Source organism: Bufo gargarizans, chromosome 1 (genome assembly GCF_014858855.1).
Source record: "Bufo gargarizans isolate SCDJY-AF-19 chromosome 1, ASM1485885v1, whole genome shotgun sequence".
Lineage (NCBI taxonomy): Eukaryota > Metazoa > Chordata > Amphibia > Anura > Bufonidae > Bufo > Bufo gargarizans.
Genome location: NC_058080.1, coordinates 507301263 through 507320885, shown reverse-complemented (window position 1 = coordinate 507320885; position 19623 = coordinate 507301263). Strand labels below are relative to the sequence as shown.

At 46.5% G+C, this 19623-nt stretch overlaps 1 protein-coding gene across 1 annotated transcript in view; it reads right to left on the bottom strand.

The window, feature by feature from the left end:
• Positions 1-408: 408 nt before the first annotated feature.
• The window catches only part of PXMP2 (peroxisomal membrane protein 2), a 55441-nt gene continuing 36226 nt past the window's right edge, over positions 409-19623 (bottom strand). The window contains exons 3-5 of the mRNA XM_044288442.1: positions 17007-17169; positions 12000-12119; positions 409-1646 (exon numbers count right to left, since the gene is read on the bottom strand). Coding sequence (XP_044144377.1) covers positions 1578-1646; positions 12000-12119; positions 17007-17169 — 352 coding nt within the window. The 3' untranslated portion in view covers positions 409-1577. The remainder of the gene's footprint in view (positions 1647-11999; positions 12120-17006; positions 17170-19623) is intronic.

Sequence of the window (19623 nt, the reverse complement as noted above, 5' to 3'; positions counted from 1 at the left end):
AGTTCAGTGTGATAAGACTGTGCCTTCTCTGCAAAGTCAGTGGCATAATGGGAAATGTAGGCTGCATTAAGAAAACCACATCAAAAAGGAAGAAGGAACCAAGATGGAAGACAATGATAAACAGCAAATAAAACCGGTATACAAGGCTGGATTAAGACAGGCAAAAGCTAGGAGTGGATACAATATATAGGAGAGGCATATGTCCTTTCCTTATACCATATCTTCCTTATGGGATCCAGTCCTGACTTTGCCAAAAAGAGACTGTATCAAGAACTAAGTGCGTCCAGCCTAAGGGCTCATGCAAACAAAGTATTTTCTTTCCGTGTCCGTTCCGTTTTTTTTTGCGGACCGTATGCGGAACCATTCATTTCAACGTGTCCACAAAAAGGGAGGAAAAAAAACAAAAACACAGAAGTTACTCCGCGTGCATTCCGTATGTCTGTTCCGCAATAAAAAAATAAAAACAAAACATGTCCTATTATTGTCCACATTACAGACAAGAATAGGACTGTTTTATTAGGGGCCAGCTGTTCAATTCCGCAAAAGACGGAATGGACACATACGTCATCCGCATTTTTTAGTGGACCGCAAAATACATACGGTCGTGTGCATGAGCCCTAAGGTTTATGAACAGCTTTTGCATTGGATGCATAGGCTAGGTCTAAAAAAGTGTGCTGCTGGGTTTGCACAGCCTAGATGGCTAAACTGATGTAAACTGTGAAATGACTAGTCAAGCTATATGACTAATGTGACACGATTCAATCTTAAAAGTTTTTTTTGTGATTTTTGAGAATGGGCACAGAGGGGTAGTATAAATAAATCAAAAAGTCAGACTATATGTTAAGTGGAAACCCCAGAGGGATTCCATACAATATCAGTCCCCCATAGGGTTCCACTGTAAGAAAAACTTGTACACTTTTACTGGATACTGCTGTATGGAGTAGTGCAGACTACTACACTATGCTACACTGGTTTTTATGATGTAGACAGAGGCAAAAAGGACACTCTTTTGGCCTCTGTCTGGCTACAGTAACCCTATGGCCATGGTTAGCCTGTACATTAGGAGCTTTCCCGATGCCCATGCTAAATTGACATTACAAATGTAAGGTCAACACAGCATTAGTGACCCTATAAAAGTCCTGCAGCGATGACATTATGACCACTGTTCACATGAGCGCTGCAGCCGATCACTGACATCAGCAGTCATGTGTGCATGAATGACACGTGACTGCTGTGGTCAGCGATTGGCTGCAGGTGAAAAGCATGTGACTGCTGCAGGCTCAGATATATAAAAGGAAATGTTTATTTATCTTATAATGCCCCATGCCAGTTTTTTTTTACTCTTGGAAAACCCCTTTAACTATTAGAATTTTTTTTTCTAATTTAGGATATTGTATCTTGGCATATAATTTCCTAACTGCTCCTTTGAAAAATCAGAATTAATCATATTTCTAAATGTTACAGTAAAATTAAGTCTTTGCATAATTTTTGCTGATAAAAATTAGTCCTCAAGTTAGTGCTGCTGTCATGGAGTCCTCAGCCTGTTTCATCACTGGCACTGAAGCTGGTTGTCTGGGTCATTTCCTTGTGGAAGCCAGATATGTATACCAGAAGAAGGCTACCAGGTTGGCAAATAGTACTCGGAACTGAAGAGACAAAAACAGAAATAAATAAAATTATTCAACAAATAAAATCTTTGCTACAAATTTCTTATATTTGAAATGTAGATACAATATATTGAGCTCTAAGCGCTCATGCACATGGCCGTTTTTGTGGTCTGCAAAACACGGATACTGGCTGTGTGCATTCCACGGAACGTTATGGCTGGCTCATAATAGAACAGTCCTATCCTTGTCTGTAGAATGGAAAAAGAATAGGCCAGGAAAAGTGCTGGACTGTTGGGGAGTGCTCCTAGTGAGTGGGTCGCCTAGTCATGGAAGATAGAGCCTATAAACTGTATAGCTCAAAATTGAAGGCAGACAGAAATTACATCGAGGCCTACGTTGCTGGGATAACTCTGCCCACGCTCTCTGAAGAGCGAAAACACTTTGAGTCAGAGGTGCGCTTAGGTCCTTTCTGACTGCCAACTGAGAAAGCGCCAGGCGTGGGTGGCTTGCCTATAGAGTTCTTAAAAGAGATCAAGAGATATTATTGCCTGAGATGTTGTCCAAGTTTCAGACTGTCCAAAGTATGGGGCTACTGCCTGACTTGTTGAGGGAAGCGGTGGGGATGGTGTTGCACAAACCTGGAAAGAATCCAACACTTCCCGATTCTTATAGGCCAATTTCGCTACTAATATCAGACATTGAGATTTTAGCCAAAGTTTTGGCAAACAGGTTTAACGCAGTTATCTGAACTATCATTCACAAGGACCAATCTGGGTTTAGGCCCAAAAATTTCACATCAGTAATCCTTAGGCGTCTATTTATTAACATTCAGAGGTGATTCAAGATATCTGAATGCAGGGCGATTCCCTGGCTACTACTACTCCCCCCACCAAGTGTGAATGTATTATTATTTACAATGGACATCATCATTAGGTTGGAAATGGTGATACAGTGGAGGAAATAATTATTTGACCCCTCACTGATTTTGTAAGTTTGTCCAATGACAAAGAAATGAAAAGTCTCAGAACAGTATCATTTCAATGGTAGGTTTATTGTAACAGTGGCAGATAGCACATCAAAAGGAAAATCGAAAAAATAACTTTAAATAAAAGATAGCAACTGATTTGCATTTCATTGAGTGAAATAAGTATTTGAACCCTCTAACAAAAAAAGACTTAATACTTGGTGGAAAAACCCTTGTTTGCAAGCACAGAGGTCAAACGTTTCTTGTAATTGATGACCAAGTTTGCGCACATTTTAGGAGGAATGTTGGTCCACTCCTCTTTGCAGATCATCTCTAAATCCCTAAGGTTTCGAGGCTGTCTCTGTGCAACTCTGAGCTTGAGCTCCCTCCATAGGTTTTCGATTGGATTAAGGTCCGGAGACTGACTAGGCCACTCCATGACCTTAATGTGCTTCTTCTTGAGCCACTCCTTTGTTGCCTTTGCTGTATGTTTTGGGTCATTGTCGTGCTGGAACACCCATCCACGACCCATTTTCAGTTTCCTGGCAGAGGGAAGGAGGTTGTCGCTCAGGATTTCACGATACATGGCTCCGTCCATTTTCCCGTTTATGCGAATAAGTTGTCCTGTGCCCTTAGCAGAAAAACACCCCCAAAGCAAAATGTTTCCACCCCCATGCTTGACGGTGGGGACGGTGTTTTGGGGGTCATAGGCAGCATTTTTCTTCCTCCAAACACAGCGAGTTGAGTTAATGCCAAAGAGCTCTATTTTGGTCTCATCAGACCACAGCACCTTCTCCCAGTCACTCTCTGAATCATTCAGGTGTTCATTGGCAAACTTCAGACGGGCCTGCACATGTGCCTTCCTGAGCAGGGGGACCTTGCGAGCCCTGCAGGATTTTAATCCATTGCGGTGTAATGTGTTTCCAATGATTTTCTTGGTGACTGTGGTCCCTGCTAATTTGAGGTCATTAACTAACTCCTCCCGTGTAGTTCTAGGATGCTTTTTCACCTTTCTCAGAACCATTGACACCCCACGAGGTGAGATCTTGCGTGGAGCCCCAGAGCGAGGTCGATTGATGGTCATTTTGTGCTCCTTCCATTTTCGAACAATCGCACCAACAGTTGTCACCTTCTCTCCCAGCTTCTTGCTAATGGTTTTGTAGCCCATTCCAGCCTTGTGCAGGTCTACAATTTTGTCTCTGACATCCTTGGACAGCTCTTTGGTCTTTCCCATGTTGGAGAGTTTGGAGTCTGCTTGATTGATTGATTCTGTGGACAGGTGTCTTTTATACAGGTGACTAGTTAAGACAGGTGTCCTTAATGAGGGTGACTAATTGAGTAGAAGTGTCTAACCACTCTGTGGGAGCCAGAACTCTTAATGGTTGGTAGGGGTTCAAATACTTATTTCACTCAATGAAATGCAAATCAGTTGCTATCTTTTATTTAAAGTTATTTTTTCGATTTTCCTTTTGATGTGCTATCTGCCACTGTTACAATAAACCTACCATTGAAATGATACTGTTCTGAGACTTTTCATTTCTTTGTCATTGGACAAACTTACAAAATCAGTGAGGGGTCAAATAATTATTTCCGCCACTGTATATCTAAAAAGGACATTTTTTACTAAATTTGAGGCCTCATGGAACAGTTGGATTAATGTCTTGGCACTGCAAACCCCAAGGTTTCCTGGACGATAGATCTAGAGAAGCATAATCACAGGTGTAGAGGCTTTAAAATGTTGGTGGGGAGATCTCACCTCTGGGGAGATAGCATATACCCGAGCTCGGTTACTGTATTAGTGTCAGGATGTTGGGGCCTTCTGGTCCTCAGCCTCATCAGTATGATGCCTGGCTATGCCATTATATCCAAACTGGTTTCCACTATTTTGCCTGTATATTGATACTGTCTATCTCTATATGACTGCTAGGTTTCTCAGCTTTTTAATCATATAGAACAGGGATGAGCAACCTTCAGCACTTCAGCTGGTGGTGAAACTACTACTCCTGGAATGCACACTTGCTTAGCTGTTTTTAGAACTCCCATAGAAGTGAATGGAGCATGCTGGGAATTTCACCACATCTGGAGTGCCGAAGGTTGCTGACCACTAATATAGAATATGACTGACCTTAAAGGGTTTGTGTCATGGAACCATGAACCAGACGTACAACAGAGATAAGTGGAAAATAAGAAGGTTTTATTGAAGAGCAAGCCGTAAGCAAAGTCCGAACGGATGGCTAAACCGAAGCAGGGTCTTGCGGAGACAGAGGTCAGGAACCAGAAGGGTAGTCAGACGAAGCCAGGAACAGGAACCAACGGGGTAGTCAGACGAAGCCGGAATCAGGAACCAACGGGGTAGTCAGACGAAGCCGGAATCAGGAATCAACGGGGTAGTCAGACGAGGCCAGGATCAGGAACCAGAAGCAGCAGCAGTCTTGGAAGCATGTGAACACAGGAGGACCAAGCAAGGAACTGAAGCCACAGACCTCCTATATATATGAGCTGGGCATCCAGCTCCTCCCAGTGGGAAGGAGGAGCCGCAGGGTGGGAGGCTACAAGAAAACCCAGAAACCAAGATGGCCGCCAGCACATGTCAAACGAAGGGAACAGCAAGGAGGTAAGACCATGACAGTACCTCCCCCTCAAGGGCCCCTCCTCCGCGGAGTAAGGAACGGTTTCTGAGGGAAGCGTGCGTGGAAGGCTCGGAGCAAGACAGGAGCATGGACATCTGCGGAGGGAACCCAGGAACGCTCCTCTGGACCATAACCACGCCAATGGACCAAAAACTGCACCCGGCCGCGGACCAGGCGTGAGTCCAGGATATTGCTCACCTCATACTCCTCACGATTGCCCACTTGGACCGGACGAGGCCGAGGAATCGAGGAAGTGAAACGATTACACACCAGTGGCTTCAACAGGGAGACATGAAACACGTTGGAGATCCGCATGCCAGGAGGAAGCGCAAGGGCATAGGCTACCGGGTTTACCCTGCGAAGCACTCGGAAGGGACCAACAAAGCGAGGCGCCAGCTTGGGAGTGGGCACTCGAAGGTTGAGGTTGCGGGTGGACAACCATACGCGGTCTCCGACCTGGTAGGAAGGAGCGGGCGCTCGTCTGCGATCAGCCTGGAGTTTCTGGCGCTGCGCAGAGACCTCAAGGGACCTCTGGATCTGTACCCAAGAAGCACGTAGGACGGAAAGGTGATCCTCCACAGCCGGAGTATCCTGGGGAGAGAATACCTCCGGTAACACGGCAGGTTGGAACCCATAATTGGCCATGAAGGGAGACGTCCCAGAGGAAGAGTTCACCGCCGTGTTCCTGGCAAACTCAGCCCAAGGCAGGAGGTCAACCCAATTGTCTTGGTGATCGGAGACATAGCAACGAAGGAATTGCTCCAAGGCCTGATTGGATCGTTCTGCGGCCCCATTGGACTGAGGGTGGTAGGCCGAGGAGAAAGAGAGATGGATCCCCAACTGGGAGCAAAAGGCGCGCCAGAACCTGGACACAAACTGACTCCCCCGATCCGACACAATCTCCTTGGGCAAACCGTGCAACCGGAAGACCTCCCTGGCAAAAATCGAGGCCAACTCTTGTGCAGAGGGTAACTTCTTGAGAGGAACACAGTGGCACATTTTGGAAAACCGATCCACAATCATGAGAATGACCGTATGGCCTCGGGATGCAGGGAGGTCCACAATGAAATCCATCCCCAGGTGTGACCATGGACGCTCCCCGGTGGCTATGGGTTGCAAAAGGCCCAACGGAAGGTGCCGAGGGGACTTACTCTGGGCACAAACGGAGCATGCCGCTACATATGCGGCGATGTCGGAACGTAGAGAAGGCCACCAGAACAGACGTGAAACCGCCCAGGACAGCTGATTCTTTCCAGGGTGCCCCGCGGCCTTGGAGTTATGGTAGGTTCGCAACAACCGAGTGCGTAACTCCTCAGGCACAAAACATCTGCCGTTGGGTCTCCCGGAGGGAGCACCAGATTGAGCCGCCAAAATCTGCTCACCCAGAGGAGAAGTCAGGCTGGTGCGAATAGCGGCCAGGATCTGATTCGGGGGTATGACCGTAGTCGGAATCGACTCCTCCCCGGACAGCTCGGAGTACTGCCGTGATAAGGCATCCGCTCTGATGTTCTTGGAGCCGGGTAGGTAGGAGACCACGTAATTAAAACGTGACAAGAACAGAGCCCATCTGGCCTGACGTGGTGTCAATCTCTTGGCCTCAGAGAGGTAGGTCAGATTCTTGTGGTCCGTCAGGATGAGAACCGGAACCACCGAGCCCTCGAGCAAGTGCCTCCATTCTTTAAGGGCCTGCACGATGGCCAATAACTCCCTGTCACCAATCTGATAGTTGCACTCAGCGGAAGACAGTTTCCGGGAGTAAAACCCACAAGGAAGCAGAGGGCCCTCTGGTGTTCTACGCTGAGACAGGAGGGCGCCTACTCCCGTCTCAGACGCGTCCACCTCGAGGACAAAAGGCAACCCAGGGTTGGGATGCGACAGAATCGGAGCCGACACAAAGGCGGACTTTAGAGCCTCAAAAGCTCGGATGGCCTCGAGCGGCCAGACCTGAGGATTACTGCCCTTCCTGGTCAGATCCGTGAGAGGCTTGGCTAGCATGGAAAAGTCCCTGATGAACTTCCGATAATAATTGGCGAAGCCCAAAAAGCGCTGCAGGGCACGAAGCCCACTGGGCTGGGGCCACTGTAAGACAGCCGAAACCTTCTCAGGATCCATGGAGAACCCCTCAGCGGAAATGATGTAACCTAAGAAGGTTACCTGGGATCGGTGAAATTCGCATTTCTCAAGCTTACCGAACAGCTTGTTCTCTCGTAAGCGTTGCAACACTCGTCTGACATCCAGAATGTGGGCCTCCATGGATGCAGAATATACCAAGATGTCATCCAAATAGACCACCACACACTGCTGCAACAGGTCACGGAAAACATCGTTGATGAATTCCTGGAAGACTGCGGGCGCATTGCACAACCCAAAGGGCATAACCAAGGATTCATAATGACCGGTCCTGGTGTTAAACGCGGTCTTCCACTCATCGCCCGCCTTGATCCTTACCAGGTTATATGCCGCCCTCAGGTCGAGTTTGGTAAAGACCGTGGCCCCTTTGAGGCGATCGAACAGCTCGGAAATCAAGGGTATCGGGTAAGCGTTCTTGATCGTGATGCGATTGAGACCCCTGTAATCGATGCAAGGCCTCAACTCGCCGCCCTTCTTTTTCACAAAGAAAAATCCAGCCCCTGCCGGGGACGAGGATTTGCGAATGTGTCCGCGTGAAAGCGCCTCCCTCACGTACTCCTCCATGGCCTCGTTCTCCGCTACCGACAGTGGATAGACTTTGCCACGAGGAGGAACGGCACCGGATTGTAACTCTATGGCACAATCGTATGGGCGGTGCGGAGGTAGGGCAACCGCGCGCACCTTATCGAATACATCCCGGTACTCTTCGTATTCAGGAGGCAACAGAGAGTCCGAGGAAGTACACAGCAACTTGACAGGCCCATGGATGCAACTAGCCCCACACTGCGGTGACCACGAGAGGATCTCGACCGATCTCCAATCGAAAGTCGGATTATGCTTCTGGAGCCAGGGGTACCCCAAGACCACCGAGTAGTGTGGAGACGAAATAACCTGGAGACAGACCGACTCTCTGTGAACGGCACCAATGGCTATCCCCACTGGAAGGGTCTCATGAGTCACGTGTGGCGGCAGAAGGGGTCTGCCGTCTATCGCCTCAAGAGCCAGTGGGGAACCTCGAGGCTGCAGAGGAATGGAATTGGCGGCAACGAACACTCTATCAATGAACAAACCACCAGCACCAGAGTCCACCAACGCCTGGGTCGTCACCGAGCCCCCGACCCAGGAGAGGACAACCGTGATCAGTGGTTTGTCAACACGGGAAACCGGGGACGAGGAGACTCCACCCAAGATCTGCCCCCGACAGGATCTCAGGTGCGAGCGTTCTCCCGGACGGTTCGGACATGCCAACCGAAAATGCCCACCGAGACCACAGTACATGCATCGGCCCTCGCGTCTCCGGAGTACCCTCTCCCCCTCAGACAGGCGAGCAAACCCCCGCTGCATGGGTTCACCCCCAGACAAGTCATCCCCAGGAGGCGTGGGAGGAGAGGGAGGCACGGGTGGGACAGCAAACGTAGGCGCCAATCTGTTAGGAGACCTCCGCAGGCTCTCCTTAAAGGAAGGTCTCTCCCTGAGTCTGGTGTCAATCAAAATCAGGAAAGAAATAAGAGACTCGAGCTCCACTGGTAGGTCCTTAGCTGCAACCTCATCCTTCAAGGCATCCGAGAGACCATGAGAGAAAGCAGCGACCAGAGCCTCATTATTCCAGCCCACCTCTGCTGCCAGGGTACGAAACTCAATGGCGTATTCAGCTACGGATCGTGAACCCTGTCTGATGGACATAAGGAGCTTCGCAGCAGAGGCAGCACGAGCCGGCACATCGAATACCTTCCGAAGGGAAGCAACAAAACCGGAAAACTCGGCAACCACCGGATTGTTGTTCTCCCATAAAGGGCTGGCCCAGGCCAAGGCCTTGTCCGAGAGCAGCGAGATCAAGAAGCCCACCCTTGATCTCTCAGTAGGAAAGGCATGTGGCAGCAACTCGAAGTAAATGCCCACCTGGTTAAGGAAACCTCGGCACTGAGTTGGCTCTCCCCCAAAGCGCTGTGGAAGGGGGGCAGAACCGGTCATACCCTGAAACCCCACAGGCGCAGCAACGGGTGTCAGGGTAGACTCTGGCGCAACAACCGGAGCGGCAGTAGGAGCGGGCCCAGGAGCGACAACCGACCCATCGGCAACGGAAGCTAAATGAGCCGTGCGTTCAAGCAGGGTTTGCAACGCCACAGCGAACCGACCCAACAGGTGATCCTGCTGATCAAGTCTGGCAACCAGCGTAGGTAGCGAGGGTGGCCCTGTACCGTCAGAATTCATGGCTTGGTCCTAATGTCATGGAACCATGAACCAGACGTACAACAGAGATAAGTGGAAAATAAGAAGGTTTTATTGAAGAGCAAGCCGTAAGCAAAGTCCGAACGGATGGCTAAACCGAAGCAGGGTCTTGCGGAGACAGAGGTCAGGAACCAGAAGGGTAGTCAGACGAAGCCAGGAACAGGAACCAACGGGGTAGTCAGACGAAGCCGGAATCAGGAACCAACGGGGTAGTCAGACGAAGCCGGAATCAGGAACCAACGGGGTAGTCAGACGAGGCCAGGATCAGGAACCAGAAGCAGCAGCAGTCTTGGAAGCATGTGAACACAGGAGGACCAAGCAAGGAACTGAAGCCACAGACCTCCTATATATATGAGCTGGGCATCCAGCTCCTCCCAGTGGGAAGGAGGAGCCGCAGGGTGGGAGGCTACAAGAAAACCCAGAAACCAAGATGGCCGCCAGCACATGTCAAACGAAGGGAACAGCAAGGAGGTAAGACCATGACAGTTTGTTTAAGTTATTTTTTTAATTTATGACCTATCCTCAGGATAGGCCATCAATATTAAAATCGGCAGGGGTCCGACACCCGGCACCCCCGCCAATCAGCTGGCTGAAGAGAAGGTGCATGCCGTGCCTGCTCTGCCTCCTCTTCATTGTTTACCTGCTTGCCGTTGCAACAGCAGCGGTGAGCTGTGTAATCCCTTCAATGGGATGGCTCCTTCCTATACATTTGACTACTACAGAGCTGTCCTATAGAAGGGAATAGGACGGCATCTTGTAATTACACCTGCTCAGCGCTGCGATGTCGACAGCGAGCAGGTAAACTATGAAGGGAAGGCAGGGCTGGCACAGAGCGTGGTCTTCTCTTCAACCAGCTGATCGGTGGGGAGGCCAGGTGTCAGACCCCCGCCGATCCGATATAGATGGCCTATCCTGAGGTTAGGTCATCAATAATAGAATAACTTGACCGTCTTTCCAAGGAGAGTTGTTTTGAGGCTATTATATGCCTTGCTGTTGAAAATTATAAAAAAAAAAAAACACACACACAACAACAACAACACATAAGGTTATCATATAATAACAGTCAGGCAGCAGTAGTAGAGTGGGACTTTTGGGATTCCTGCAGACATAATTTGCACTGGTAGCAGGAGATACTTCAGGCTATAATATCCCTATAGAGAAATGTATAAAGCAGAAAGAGTGACCACTTATTACTGGCTAGCGGACTGGTATATAATAATGTCATGACAGTAAATTAGAAAGCAGGAGCGCAAATATCTGAGCTTGGCAGAGAAAGTCTCCACATAAGTACAGTATTGGTCTGCTCATAAGAGCACTTAGAGGGGTTTTCGTCACGATTAATGTAAAAAGTGAAAATCAGGCATCATATAGTACATGAATTTCTAAGAAAGCTAAAACCAGAACTGTACCTCACATGGATCAAGAGATCTTCCCATTCATTGCTCTCTGTGTCACAGCTCATGAGGGGGTGGGGTGAGTCCTATCTACTGCAGCTCTCTCCCTGTAACAGCTGTGGGGGGGGGGGGGGGGGGGGGGGGGTGTCCTATCTATTGTTGCTCTCCCCGTCACAGCTCAACGGGTGGGTCCTATCTACTGCAGCTCTCTCCCTGTAACAGCTGTGGGTGTGTCCCATCTATTGCTGCTCTCGCCGTCATAGCTCAATGGGTGTGTCCTATCTACTGCGGCTCTCTCCCTGTAACAGCTGTGTGTGTGGGGGGGGAATCCCCATCCATTGCTGCTCTCCCCATCACAGCTGTAGGGGTGTGTCCTATCTACTGCAGCTCTCTCCCTGTAACAGCCTCTAGGTCTAGTGGCAGGAGTAGGACGGAACTAAGCATGAGCCTTCAAATCAGTGAGGTGGACAGAGAAATAAGTAAAAGAACAAACAGCAGTTGGCTCTGTACAGATACATTTTATTGAATGTATCACTGGCTATACTAAATTTTAATTACATGCAATTAGAAAAGTATTCAGCTGTAGTTGCTAGTTTAAGGAGGACCTGTCACCAGAAAATGCAGTGCAATCTGGAGGCAGAATGTCAGAGCAGGGGAAGCCGAGCAGATCGATTCATAATTTTGTGGGAAAAGATCCAGTAAAACCTGTAACTGATACATTTATATCTTTGCTTGTTCTAATAACTATCGGTACAGGAGGGAGAGGTTATCAGTGATTGATAGCATATTGGGTATGCATACATAAAGAGACAGCTGTCCGTCACTGATAACCCCTCCCTCCTGTACCGATAGTAAAGGTGGAAAAGGTAGAGATATAAATGTATAAAATACAAGTTTTACTGAATCTTTTCCCTTGGTGCTTTCAGATTGCACTGCATTTTGAGGTGACAGGTCCCCTTTAAAAATGCTAATATTTTTTCATTGGACGACCCCTTTATTTTTTATTTTTTTCCCACTGGGGAAAACCTTAACACACTGCTCTTACCTGCACTGGAACATAGTTTACATTGATAAACTGAAATGGCGTCCAAACTTTCCAGTTCATCTTTAGCGCTGACCAGTAGCTATCATTCAGCGTCCGATTTAATGACTTCAGGTTTTTGCCCTGGTGGACAAAATAGTGAAAATAAAATCATACAATCAACAGGATACTAATGCAGGAACGAACAAATGTATCTTCCTGCACTGACTATATGACAAGTGCGATTTCTTTGCATACTCTGGCCTAGTCTGATCCTAAGTCACTCATTTCACAGAAATTCTCTGTACCCATGGTGGCTCCAGTCTTCATAAACATTGCAGTGAAGGCTGGGGTCCTCCTCTCATTTATTTATTTATTTTTTAATCGCATTTCAAGAGCTATAACTTTTTTTTGTTTTTTCAGCAATTTACTTGTATGAGGTCTTTTTTTTGCAGGACAAGTTATAGTTTTTAATGCACCATTTTGGGTACTTGTAGTGATTGATTAAATCCAGCTGTTTAGCTAAAGCCCCCTATGTTTAGGTCAGTAAAAAGGCGTTTTAGTGGTTACTAAGGGGTTAAAGGAGGTTATGCCATGATTGATGTAAAAAATTAAAATCTGACATCATATAGTACAGGACAACCTCTTTCTAACACAGCCAGAACCAGCCCTAGTGCTCTGCTCCATCTTCAGCCTGGCAATTCAAGGGGCGTGTCCTCGTGTTTTTTCTCTGCTGCAGCATTTAACAGAACATATGACTGGTGGCAGTTGAAGATGTATGTACAGCAGGTGGCGCTATACAGATACATGTTATTGGATAGCTGACTGGCTATACTACAGCTTTTAATTACATGCTATTACAAAAGTATTCGGATCCAGGTGCTGATTTGAATTTTTTTTAGAATTTTGTGTGACAACCCCTGTAACGGGAATCTGTCAGTTTTATGCTGCTAGGTTCCAAGGCATGCCGAGTCCTGATATTCATGAGCTCCTCGCTTTCTCCGCCACTGAGTGACAGTTTTTTCCAACTGAATCAGCAGCAAAAGGCGGAGAAAATCAGGACTCATCAGCATGTGCTGGAGCTGTTCAATACAAGATTTTCGCAAAATGGAGTCAATTGAAGAAAGTGACCCAGCATTTTGTGAAGGGGATCTGTCACTAGTTTATGTTGTCTTTAGTTAGGTTAAGACTAAACTGGTGACAGATTCCCTTTAGGGCAGGACAGATCAGCCACCTATATGGGCAGAGGGCACTGCATATGAAAATCTTGTGATCACATTGTTGGGGGGGATTAAAACAATGCTTCCCCCCCCCCCCCCCCCCATCACCTATCTAGTGCTGTCAGCAGTTTTGAGGGGGTCAAAACTGCTAACAGATTCCAGCTAAAAAAATAATAATAATTTTGAACATAAAACAGCTTAGGCTACTTTCACACGAGCGTTTTTGCTGAATTCGGCAGGGTTCAGCAAAAACGTTTCCATTTCTGATAATACAACCATTTGCATCCGTTATTAACGGATCCGGTTGTATTATCTATAACATAGCCAAGACAGATCCGTCATGAACTCCATTGAAAGTCAATGGGGACAGATACGTTTTCTATTGTGTCAGAGAAAACGGATCAATCCCCATTGACTTGCATTGTGGGTCATGACGGATCCGTTTTGCTCCGCATCCCAGGACGGAAAATACCTCCAAGTGTAGCTTTGTGTGCCTGCCAAAGAAGAAAAGGATTGATGTTATCGGTGTTGTTGATAGAGAAATACTATATCAAATGGGATTCCGTTTGGCCTTTATATTTGGGGTGTTTAAGTAAATACACATTGATTTTCCAGGATCTATGTGGAAAGAATCTCGGGGCTAATGAGAGCGTGCAAAAAATTGGGGCATGGTCTGACCACGAGGCGACACCGATCTTAGCTGCACTCACCTTTGATAACAAAAGGTCTATCAACAATGTCAAGGTCTATACGAGAAAATGACCTATGACGGGAGGAAAAAAAGTTGTATTCCCAAGAACATGCATTTAGGAAGCGGAATGTGTCATATAAATAATTATTTCCCAGCCATTTTCCCAAAGTTGGAGGAGGTGTTCTACTGCTACCTGTGGAGTCCAAATTAGTCTCCACATAGCAATAGTGACACTTATTGTATTTTTTTCATTGTTTTGTTCAAAAATCGGATTTGGGATTTGTTAGGAGCACAGATATTTGCTATCGTCATGGTAGTAGGCTCTATAGTACACACTAGAACCAGGAACCTGCCCCCATCATCTATCAGTATATTTTTTATCTGGATTTGTAAGGTATCTCTTACTGCTATGGCCACACTAGCTTTTTTCTTATCGGACTTAGCTAAAAAAAAACGTGGGAGAATCCCCGGTGTGAGAATGTGGGATGTTTGAGTTTGTCTCTTGAAAGCAGACTATATCGGCTTGAGCTGAACGGGCATCCTTCTCACAGCGAGGCTAAGGAGAGTTTAAGCCCTTGTCATTTATAGACATCACCTTAACCACCATGTTGGGGCAATGGGGTATGAGTTTTTAGTGACTTATATAAACTAATTGGTGTTTTTGATTGAGAGTTCTCAAAAGCTTGGAGATCAGGAAGAACATAAGTGAACATGAACATAGAAACATTGAGAAAACTTATCGGAACCAACATTTGCTGTTCCTGGTAATAAATTGGGGACCTGTAAACTCTGGGTCCTAAATAACTTATGGGGTCAAAACAGTTTAACCGTGCAGCTTCTATCCTCCAAATGGGTGAAGTTCTAGGGATCTGTTGCATGAGCTGAAAGTCAGTCGCCTACAGTGGACCAGTCCGGTGGTAAGTGTGAAGGATTTTTCTTGCTGGGCTGTTTCATCACTGAAGAGTCAAAGATCTTCCAGGAGCTCAGAAGGGCTTCACAGTCTTCCAGGGTTTTTAGAACATGGATCTTCTCTTTTTAAACTAGGAGTTTAAGCGGGAATCCCCATCTATATGGGATTTTCATCTCTCTCAGTTTTGTGATTGGAGAAAGTTTTTTCGCTTGTAAGGTCGCCTGGGATAAATCAGAGTAGATTTGGATTTTCTGGTATGGATGTGGCAAACCTTAGTTTTTTTGGGCCACAGAGACCAAGGCTTCTTTAATATGATAAAAGTGAAACCTGGCAATAGAGTCTTCAGGAAGAGATTCTGATAGATGCTTTGGTTTAGGAAGACGGTGGGCGCGATCTATGAGAAAAAAAACTGAGGGTCTGTGTCAGGTAGGGCTACCTTTAATAGATCTTGGAGGTATGAGTAAGATCATGAGAGGCGACCGAATAAGGAATACCTCTGAATTTTAAGTTATTCCGCCTGTTTCTATCCTCCAAGTCAGCCATCTTGGCTTTCAAGGCAGTGACTTCATCTTCAAGAGAGTAGTGTACATCAATCAGTTCATTATAAGATTTTGTAAGCTCTCCCATCTTATTTTCAATATGATCCACTCTTGATCCTATATCATCTATTGAGGCAGTAATGGCTGAGGCAACTTGTTGTAATTGGGATGTGAGAGAGCGATGAAAGGCAGATATCATGGATTTTATAATGTCCTCTGAAGCTGCTTGAAGAAAAGGTGGGGAAGTCTTGGAGGGGATCTGCCGTTATATCTAACCCAGTAAGTATGGCATTGGCAGACTAGGTAGGTGTGCTGGGGTTCTGGTGTGGGGGACTAAAAGGTGGCTTAGACGCTGGATCACTCACCGCGTGGACAAGTGTCATCTTTCCTCCCTCACCAGACCGGACCCTGCTCTGCGCCGTCTCACTGCTCTCCCCGCACTGGGGTTTCTGCGCTTTGTTCCGGCTTCGATGTGATCCGGATGGAGAGGGGGCTCCTGTATGTAACGAAGGCAGCAGAGAATCAGCGCTCCCCACTAAGCGAGTCGGGCTTCTCCTCATAGAATCTGTCGGACACCGCGAGAACCTCGCCTCGTCTCTTGTGTGGCAAAAAAGTCAGTGAGGCGACGGAACCCCGGGCGAACGGACCTCTTTCGGGTCATCATATCTCCAGCAGGTACTGTTGAGAAGTTTTGAGTTGGGGTAGATCCTCTAGGGTCGCTTTAGAGGGAACTGTACCGGAGCTCTTTCACAGTGCAGCCATCACCATCGAGCTGCAGGCCACACCCCCCTGTTCGGTTACGTTTTGTCCCCATTGACAATGAATTGGGACAAAACGGAAGCGTTTTTCCCCCAGCTATTGAGATCCTATGACGGATCTCAATAGCGGAAAGGGAAAGCGCAGATGTGAAAGTAGCCTTAGCCGCTTGACTTTTGGAAATACAAGTCTAGGCAGCACCCCTGTGGTCCTGGACGTTCAGGTAAGGAGCAGAAAACATATAAATATGTGCTGACACTACTCTACAACCCCTGCAGGCACTACTCTACGAGTTATGCTTCTTTTTCTCTCATGCGAGTGAATTACACGGGTGTCTGCTGTAAACAGGTTTGATTCTTGGCCAGCTTGCAGCTTGAATGACAGACAAGTGCAAATATGAATACATTAAGGTTGGGAGACGTGTGGTTATTACATTACTTATAAAGAGTAACTGTTTCTACTCCATGCCTGCACTCAGCATTCACTCTCAGTTCACTTCTAAAATCCGTTTGCAGCTCACTGACAGATTGGGTTACAGCTATAGCCCATAGAAGTCTATAGAGGTGGGAGGGGGAAGAAAAAGCAGAAAATGCTGGAGAGCAGTGAAGAGACACTGCTGCTTGCTCTAGCACGTTCTGATACCACTACATAATGTCCGCCATGCCGCTCCTTCTTAGGGTGTGCTACAGAGAGATGGGGAGCAGGATCTCCTCTTCTGTGTGTGTGCTGGGTATGGAAGACATCATAGCAGCTGGTCTCCTCCTACTAGCTCAGGGACAACTGCTGAGAAATGCCAGACCCAAGTCATATAGTGTTATTCCTCATATACATACACGAGGACGTATTTGGAACAGTCACCAGAAACAGGTATGTAGAAATACATACAAGACTGGAAAAGAAGAACAAAACACTTACTTCAAGAAAATTCATCACAATAAAGAAAAGAAGCAGAAAACCAGGAGCAATAATTATTCGGTCAAGAAGGAGGCGACGTAGTCCGGCCAGTGGCACAGAAGACGGGATCCAGTGCTCCAGAAACATGTAGAAGTAATGAGACAGCGGCCCGGTGAAGAAAAGTCTGTGGGAGAGATCAGTTAAAGGGGTTTTCCAAGTGTTTTTTTTTTTTTTTTTTTTTTTACAGATGACCTATCCTCTGGAAAAATGAATGCTGCAAAACTTATAACGCAACAACTCAGTAGCAGTATTGCTGTGACCCACCCCATCCCCATGCAGCGTTCATTTTTCGGCATAAATAACATAATATCTTTATTCTCTGGATCAGTACAGTTACAGCAATACTAAATACATATTCGTTTTTTTATTTTTATGTTTTACTACTTTTGTGCAATAAACCCCCTTTTATTTTTCTTTCTATGGAGTTGTGTGAGGGCTTGATTTTTGTGGGACAACTTATAGTTTTCAATGGTATCATTTTGTGTTAAATAACACTTTTTGTTCGCTTGTTATTACTTTTTTTTCGGTGGCAACAAAGAATAAATTAGCAATTTGGGCATTTTTTAACGACGTTCACCGTAGGGGATAATTTACATACTTGTTTAGTGCAGGTCGTTACGGACATGACTATACCAAACATGTGGAAAGTTTTTTTTTCATTGAAAAGCGTATTTTCAATTGGAAAAAAAAAGAGCATTGTTTTTTTTATTGGATTTTTATTTACTTTTTTTTTTAACCACTTCTAACCAGTTCTACAAGGGGGCTATAACTGGCAATCTTTTGATTGCTTCTAAAATACAAAGCACTGTCCCTATAGTGCATTTCATTTTAATGTCAGTGCTATACTGACACTGACCAGAGAGATGAAGCCTGCTGGGGAACACTCAAGGCATGCTTGGGGCCTACACCAGGTCCCATCCAGCCTATACACATACATTGGCACCCCAGATGGGAGACAGAGGGCGTCTGCTCCCTCTGTCACTGCTTATGTGTGACAGGCGGCATGTAAGGGGTTAAACAGCACGGATCGGCACTCTTGAGCCTCCGCTCTCCTTTGCACGGGGGACCTGTGCGGCGCTTAGACTGGGCTGCAGTGAAGAGGCGGCAGCCAAGCCTAAGGCCCCTTAGTGACTGCCATAAAAAAAAGGCTTATGGGTGGTCACTAAGGGGTTAATTTTAAAGGAAGGGATAACCAAAACATTTGGCATAATGAATTATCAAGAACAATGTGGATTGAACAGGGACTGTACAGTAGTAATACATCAGGGTGGAACGATCAAGGCTATATGCAGATTTGCAATCATTTTTATTGCCCCAAATAATCTGATTTTTTTTTAAAAAAAGTTGCAAATTTGCAGTCTTAATGATACATCTACTACCATTTGCTGTATACGTCTCTTATGCAGACCCCTGTGTTGCCATGGTTACAGACAGCTATCTACAAAATACTGAATCAAATCATAAACTGTAGGACAGCATATGAGAGGGGACGCTATTCTCAGACAGGGGAGTACAGAGGACCCGACAGCCGCTTTAAAACCCGCTGGGAGAGAAAAGGGTCACTAGCGACGAAGGCCCAGGGGTGCATTGTACTTTGGACTAATGTTAACTAAAGCTGTGAAGCCATGTGAAACCTACAAGCAAACATCAGCCTGTAGAAGGTCAACTGGGCAGATAGGTCACCTAGTCACTAGCTCACTGCTGGAATGATGAAAAGCATGCTTGGAGAAGACAAATAGTTTTTATTAGGCCATGTTCACATTTGCATCCAGGTAGTCCACTTTTCTGTCTTGTCAAAGGAGCAAAAAATAAAATAAAAAAATGCAGGCTGAGCAACTCTTTCCAGCAAAAGTGACGGAATCTGTGGCAAAAGCTCTGAACACAGATGCAATTGGGGTCATTTACTAAACACGGGCTGGTCTTGGTAAAAATCCCACTGGAGGAACGCCTCCAAATAAATCTTGCATCTTCTGCTGTTCATGCGCCAGAATCTAGAGTACTGTATAATGAGTCAAGACATGCGGCTCCAGCCCGCGATCCAACTCCTCCCACCAAACTGGCACCTGCAACAAAATATGCGACTTTTCTATGCCAGAAATCTGGTACAGAGCTACAATAAATGACCCAAACCCATACGAGTTTAAGTGTAAGAATCTTAAACACTAAGGGCTCTTTCACATGAGCGGATCCCGTGCGGGTAATCCACTGCGTGAAAGACAGCCAAGCCCCGCTCCGGACAGCAGAGACACGGAGCAGTAACATGACTGATAATGCTCCGTGCCTCTCTGTGATCTTTTTACAAAACCACGGTGACAACTTTATCTCACTGTGACAACTTTATCTCACTGTGATTTTGTAGTAAAGGGATCACAGAGAGGCAGGGAGCATTATCAGTCATGTTACTGCTCCGTGTCGCTGCTGTCCGGAGCGGGGCTTGGCTGTCCGCTTGTGTGAAAGAGCCCTAAAGCCCCTTTACACGGGGGGGGGGCTTTTCATGCATCACCTTTGCGTTCAGAAACTGAAATTTTTTAAAAATAAAATGCTAGAGAAGCCTTAGTGGAATATGATGTGTTGCACT